The sequence below is a fragment of the Chiloscyllium plagiosum genome, chromosome 35 (assembly GCF_004010195.1).
Source record: "Chiloscyllium plagiosum isolate BGI_BamShark_2017 chromosome 35, ASM401019v2, whole genome shotgun sequence".
NCBI classification, from domain to species: Eukaryota; Metazoa; Chordata; class Chondrichthyes; order Orectolobiformes; family Hemiscylliidae; genus Chiloscyllium; species Chiloscyllium plagiosum.
In genome coordinates, this window is record NC_057744.1 from 1,553,695 (window position 1) to 1,560,818 (window position 7,124).

At 48.9% G+C, this 7,124-nt stretch overlaps 1 protein-coding gene across 1 annotated transcript in view; it reads right to left on the bottom strand.

Annotated features, from left to right (window-relative positions):
- Positions 1-388: 388 nt before the first annotated feature.
- The window catches only part of LOC122540537 (glutenin, high molecular weight subunit DX5-like), an 81,434-nt gene continuing 74,698 nt past the window's right edge, over positions 389-7,124 (bottom strand). The window contains exons 2-3 of the mRNA XM_043676401.1: positions 1,775-1,933; positions 389-1,741 (exon numbers count right to left, since the gene is read on the bottom strand). Of these exons, the coding sequence (XP_043532336.1) occupies positions 389-1,741; positions 1,775-1,933 (1,512 nt within the window). The remainder of the gene's footprint in view (positions 1,742-1,774; positions 1,934-7,124) is intronic.

Here is a 7,124-nt window from a genome sequence, read left to right on the forward strand (position 1 = left end):
TGATGTTTAACAAAATATATATGTACCCAATGTTAGATTGAGGGGAAATTAACGCAACTTTGAAACATCACGCGATAAATAATTGTCTTATTTCTTGGCTGACTAATGGAAAAGGGGATACAGAGAGAGTTTAGCCCGACATTTATTTTTCTGTTTTCTGACCGAATGTAATATTTTGCAGGAACAGTTAGAGTTTCACCGGGACCAATCCGAGCTCATCGTGCTGCAGCTCTCAGCCGCGGCTCAAACCCTCTCCAAGTGGGAACATTTCAAACCCCCTCCCCATTGCCGAGGCTCCCTCCCTCCGACTCCGAGATCTCTCGATCGTCAGTGAGGACACCTACTACCCCTAGTCTCTTCTGCCCCTCACTGTCTTGCTCTCTCCACCTCAGCCCCGGTACTGCCCCGGCTCTGCGCCGATCTTGCGCCGGTACTGCCCCGGCTCTGCGCCGATCTTGCGCCGGTACTGCCCCGGCTCTGCGCCGATCTTGCGCCGGTACTGCCCCGGCTCTGCGCCGATCTTGCGCCGGTACTGCCCCGGCTCTGCGCCGATCTTGCGCCGGTACTGCCCCGGCTCTGCGCCGATCTTGCGCCGGTACTGCCCCGGCTCTGCGCCGATCTTGCGCCGGTACTGCCCCGGCTCTGCGCCGATCTTGCGCCGGTACTGCCCCGGCTCTGCGCCGATCTTGCGCCGGTACTGCCCCGGCTCTGCGCCGATCTTGCGCCGGTACTGCCCCGGCTCTGCGCCGATCTTGCGCCGGTACTGCCCCGGCTCTGCGCCGATCTTGCGCCGGTACTGCCCCGGCTCTGCGCCGATCTTGCGCCGGTACTGCCCCGGCTCTGCGCCGATCTTGCGCCGGTACTGCCCCGGCTCTGCGCCGATCTTGCGCCGGTACTGCCCCGGCTCTGCGCCGATCTTGCGCCGGTACTGCCCCGGCTCTGCGCCGATCTTGCGCCGGTACTGCCCCGGCTCTGCGCCGATCTTGCGCCGGTACTGCCCCGGCTCTGCGCCGATCTTGCGCCGGTACTGCCCCGGCTCTGCGCCGATCTTGCGCCGGTACTGCCCCGGCTCTGCGCCGATCTTGCGCCGGTACTGCCCCGGCTCTGCGCCGATCTTGCGCCGGTACTGCCCCGGCTCTGCGCCGATCTTGCGCCGGTACTGCCCCGGCTCTGCGCCGATCTTGCGCCGGTACTGCCCCGGCTCTGCGCCGATCTTGCGCCGGTACTGCCCCGGCTCTGCGCCGATCTTGCGCCGGTACTGCCCCGGCTCTGCGCCGATCTTGCGCCGGTACTGCCCCGGCTCTGCGCCGATCTTGCGCCGGTACTGCCCCGGCTCTGCGCCGATCTTGCGCCGGTACTGCCCCGGCTCTGCGCCGATCTTGCGCCGGTACTGCCCCGGCTCTGCGCCGATCTTGCGCCGGTACTGCCCCGGCTCTGCGCCGATCTTGCGCCGGTACTGCCCCGGCTCTGCGCCGATCTTGCGCCGGTACTGCCCCGGCTCTGCGCCGATCTTGCGCCGGTACTGCCCCGGCTCTGCGCCGATCTTGCGCCGGTACTGCCCCGGCTCTGCGCCGATCTTGCGCCGGTACTGCCCCGGCTCTGCGCCGATCTTGCGCCGGTACTGCCCCGGCTCTGCGCCGATCTTGCGCCGGTACTGCCCCGGCTCTGCGCCGATCTTGCGCCGGTACTGCCCCGGCTCTGCGCCGATCTTGCGCCGGTACTGCCCCGGCTCTGCGCCGATCTTGCGCCGGTACTGCCCCGGCTCTGCGCCGATCTTGCGCCGGTACTGCCCCGGCTCTGCGCCGCTCCTACTCGGCGCCGCCAACCTCCGCAAACTGGAGCGAAGTGGCGGCGTCAATGGGAGGCAGCGAGAGGCGGCTGGAGGAGGGCTCTCTGCGCCCAGTGATGTCAGGGTGAGGCGGGAATACAGTCCCTAATATGGGCCCGAGAGCTTTCTGAACCGGCCTGTGACCATGGCAACTGGCAGCATCGAGTTACCCCGCTCCCAGCTCCGACTTGCAGAGAGTTTGTGCGGACTGAGCCCTCCAGGATTAGCGGGAGAAGGTGCTAATGCCAGTCCCGCAGCACCCTGCACAGGGGGGGGGAGAGAGAGAGAGAGAGCCAGGGGTATGGCAAACAGGGGAATGAATAAACAGAGACAGAGGGAGATCTGGAGGATTAATAAATAGGGAGATCCAGGGAATTGATAAACAACGAGGGAGAGAGAGAGATCCAGGGGCAAGACGGACAGAGAAAGTGATGAATAAAGTCATACTGAACTCGAAACATTAACTCTGTTTCTCTCTCCATAATTAATGCCAGGCCTACTGAGTTTCTCCAGCATTCTCTGTGTTTGTCCCTGTTTGCCTTTCACCCCCCCTTGCTTATCAAAAATCCAAAACTCTGCCTTAAAATATACAAAGACTCTGTCGCCACTGCCCTTTGAGATAGAGTTACAAAAATTCACAACCCTCTGTATGAAGGGTCTTTACTTCATCTGCCTTAAATGACATTTGCTCTATTTTTCCAAAACAGTGATCCCTATGCAGGAGAGCTTCCTTTCCAATCCACTCAGTGAACAGTCCCAGCCAACCAAGATGTTTCAATCAAGGGTGCACAGGTACTATCTAAGACCTGAGGGACATGAACTGGTTAATTTATTTGCTCTTTGTGCAACTGTGCTGTGTATAGGTTGTTATATTTACCTACAAAAACAAAAGGCTACACTCCAGGATTAGTTTAGTTTTGGAACATTCAGCTGGCATGAAAGGAGCATGTAAAGGGAATTACTTTTCTTCTAATTTCTGAATATTTTATTATCCCATCATTAGTTACATGATGGAAATGTCTAATTTTCTCATTCACACCACATAAAAAAAAAACACTTTATAGATCTCAAAAGCCTTTAAAAATGTTAAGCATCAGCCCAAGGATGATAAAAGGAACACCAAAACTCAGAATTCAGCAAGTTCTGGAGGATTCCAAATAAACACAAGTGGAGATGCATCACAAGACTTTCACTGTCGAAGTATAATTTATGCATTAGAGCAAGCTTTGCAGTCCAAAAATAAAGCCCTTAAGGTACTATCCCATCAAATAAAATATAAAATAGCAGGGGAAAAGAAGCCAATTTTTTTAAAAATTAAACCAAAAAGTAGGATCAGGCAGTAAAGAGGTGGAATGTAAATTTGCAGGAGATATTACACATATCTTTACCCCAAGATAAACATGTAAAATAATTGCTCAGACAGCTGGATGCTACAATTAAACAATTAAAAAAGCAGAGGGATACGGTTTAAGGAACCAAATTATCTTCTGATGTTCTTAAATTGACACTGAAATGCATTCTAACAAATGTATTCTTTCTTTCAGTTGAATGCAGCTTATTTCCTAATATTACAAGTCTGATAAAAGCATAATAGAGTTTAGGAATTGGGAAAGGCCATTAAAATAAAGAACTTCCATTTACACTGACTCCACAGGACATCCCAAGGCACTTTGCAGCCAACTAATTAATTGTGAAGTACAATTATTGAAGTATATTTGTTTTTAAAATGTAAATGGAGTAGCCAATTAGCTAGCACTGTAAAGTCCCAGAAATGTAGGAAATGAGAAATAAAAGTCTATTTTATTTGTTTTGGTGGTAGCAGTTCAGGGTCACGTGGGAACTGTTGCAATGTTTCTCCAAAAAGGTGATCTCCACCCAAATTACATCCCTAATGAGGCATGCTTCTCCTGAAGGACTGCACCCAATTCTATCCTGTTTATTTCTCATTCACCAAAATTTAGAACCACCAGCAGGTTTCTGAGTGACACATGGTGCCAGAAACTGCAAGGGAATGGGGTGGACTATTTGCCATTACGCCTCCTTGCCTTGGAAGAAAAGCCAGTGGCAAGCCAACGGTCCAGAAAGAAACCTGATCCACAGCCAAACCTTGCGGCAGGCAGGACAAGGGATTGGAGCATCACCCTCTTGCTCTCTTGCCCCCCCTCCTAACCCTCATTCTGTGGAGGGGGGGAAGTAGGTCCACCCTCTGGACTTGCTAGCTAAAAGCTGATTAGCCAACAGCCAAGCAACATCAGAGCTCCGCACTGGGAACTGACAGGTCTGCCATCAAGCTCACTGGAACGCCAGTAAGACAGTTGTATTGGAAGGGTAGCATCTGCCCACTTTTGGGTGGGATGGTGAGAGATTGAAGAATGTTCCCAATGTGTTTCCAATGGGCAAAAGAGACCCTCCAAAGACAGCAAGCCACCCTTCCTTCCTGCCATTTTAGAAACCTTTAAAACAAAGTCTCCACACATCCACCTGCCCATGCTGACCAGTCTATGGTATGGGTAGGGTGATTTTGGGGCCAATTGAACTTTTAACAATAAAGCAAGGAACTATGGATGCTGGAGATCTGAAACACAAACAGGAATTGCTCAAAACGTGTGGCAGCATCGATGGAAAGAAATCAGAGTTAACATTTCAAGTCTGGTGACTCTTCATTAGAACTTTTAACAAGTTCAGTTATGTTTAATTATTTATTTATGTATTTCCATACAGGGATGCACTTGAGGTGGGTGCAGTGGTAGTACACCTCCCTCCCCTTCCTGGACCTCTCCATCTCCATCAGTGACGACTGACTTGACACTGACATTTTCTACAAACCCACCGACTCCCACAGCTACCTGGATTACACCTCTTCCCACCCTACCTCTTGCAAAAATGCCATCCCGTATCCCCAATTCCTCCGCCTCCGCCGTATCAACTCCCAGGAGGAGCGGTTCCACCATAAAACACACCAGATGGCCTCCTTCTTTACAGACCGCAATTTCCCTTCCCACGTGGTTAAAGATGCCCTCCAACGCATCACGTCCACATCCCGCACCTCCGCCCTCAGACCCAACCCCTCCAACCGCAACAAGGACAGAACGCCCCTGGTGCTCACCTTCCACCCTACCAACCTTTGCATAAACCAAATCATCCGCCGACATTTCCGCCACCTCCAAACAGACCCCACCACCAGGGATATATTTCCCTCCCCACCCCTCTCCGCCTTCCGCAAAGACCGTTCCCTCCGTGACTACCTGGTCAGGTCCCAGCAACACATTTTTAAGCAAGTATCAATCTCAATGTTAAGCATAATCAATGACTGAGTCTTCACATCCCTCTGGGTCAGAGTTCCAAATGTTCTGAATTTATTTTTTTTCCATTGGAAAGTGTATCAGAATTTCTGATTGGTCTTCCAATGACTTGTAACCTAGTTGGAAAATGAATTATTAATTCTTGCTGATTGGCTGCTGTCCATGTCTGCTGTAGCAAGCTCTGTTCATGATCTACATTTATGTTTCTTAAGATCTTTCCAACTTGGCAAACATATCGTGCTATGAGACAGGAACCATTTGACAACAGGGAAATAATTGGAAAGGAGGTGTTCAACAGCTGTAAAAATGATTTACAAACAGGTTCATGGAGAAGAGGTGACTTGGTGGAAGTGAGAGGTGGAGGTGCCCAATGGTTTAAAAGGAGCTAATGACAATAATAAGAAATAAAACATTCTATAAACCACCTCTTAGCTTAAACTTTACATCACGAGCCATTATTTTCTCTTCCACTGATCCTGAGCCCTTTTAGTTGTCATATTTTACAAATGGCTTTGGGGTGCTTTATAAATGAGACGGGCTAAATGGTAACAAGGAATAAAACAATCTTTTAACACCTCTCATTTAGAAAGAACCCCAAAACCCTTTGTAAAAACATAAAAAAATGACTCCGAGACATTGGAAGAGGAAATAGTGATCTAAACTTTAGACTAAGAGGTGGGTTATAGATGATCTTTTATAGGATGTAAGGGAAGGAAGAGGTGTGGGAGTATGTGAAGGAATACCAATTTTTAGGTGTTATGGACCAGGCCAGACCCCCTCAAAACATTTCAAGAAATGTTAGCCCAGACCATAACTTTGCTCATTATTTTAAGCAGGTGTAACATGGATATTCCAGGAGAGATGAGGCTGGTCAAACCACTTAGTTTTAAACAAAACAGAATTTATCAAACTTCTGGGTAATCCAAGATGGAGGATGGAAAAAATTTCTGGCTGTAACAGCTGCTCCTTCTTTGAGGTATTTTAGGTGTTGGAGGTGATTTCCTCGAATTCCAGGAGCAGCAATTACTGTTTTATATGCTGTTGCATTGTTTTGGAACTTTGGCAAAAAAATGTCAAAACAACAGCAGTTTAAAAGGGAGAAGAGCAGACAAAGGAAGCACATGGTGAGGTCAATGCAGGAGAGAGAGAGAGAGAAAGAAACTGACACAGCAGTGAACCTGCACAGTTACTGCCTTTGCTGTTTGAATTCATGCATCGCTGGACATCAGAGTGCATCTGGGAAAATTAACAAACAGTGAAATTCACAACTGATCTTAGAGGAATCTCTTTGGGAGAGGTCACAGCACAGAGACAGTTAAGTAAATATTTTAAGCGTGGCTTTACAGTAAGTCTGCAGTAGTGAGTAGAGTGGGTTCTTTCTTGATTATATGTTTTTTGAGATATGTCTCTTGATTAAACTTAAAATATAAGCCGTAAATATTAATTTAATCTGGGGCAGTGTTTTGTAGAGGTATAAGATGGTGTTATTTTCTGGATCTGTAGATTGTGAAGGAGTAAAAATGAGCTTTAGTAGAGTGATACGCGCTTCTTGTCAGATGTGGGAGTTTAAAGAGAGTTTAAGGGTTACTGCAGATTATATCTGCAATAAGTGCTGTTGGTTGTGAATCTTATCAGATCGAATGGATCAGTTGGAGAGGCAGTTAGAAGCAATAAGGAATTTGCAACAGCAACAGAATATGATGCATGGCAGTTATAAGAAGGGGGGAAAGTCTCAGATACAGTCACATAGATGGGTTAACTCCAGGAAGGGTAAGAGAGGTAGGCAGGTAGTACAGGAGTCTTCTGTGGCTATACCCATTTCAAACAGGTATGCTGTTTTGGAAAGTGTAAGGGGTGATGGATTCACAGGGGAACATAGCATGAACAGCCAAGTTTCTGGTATTGAGACTGGCTCTAATGCAACGAGGGGTACGCCGGCTTCCAAAAGATCAATTGTGTTTGGGGATTCTGTAGTCTGAGGTACAGACAGACAT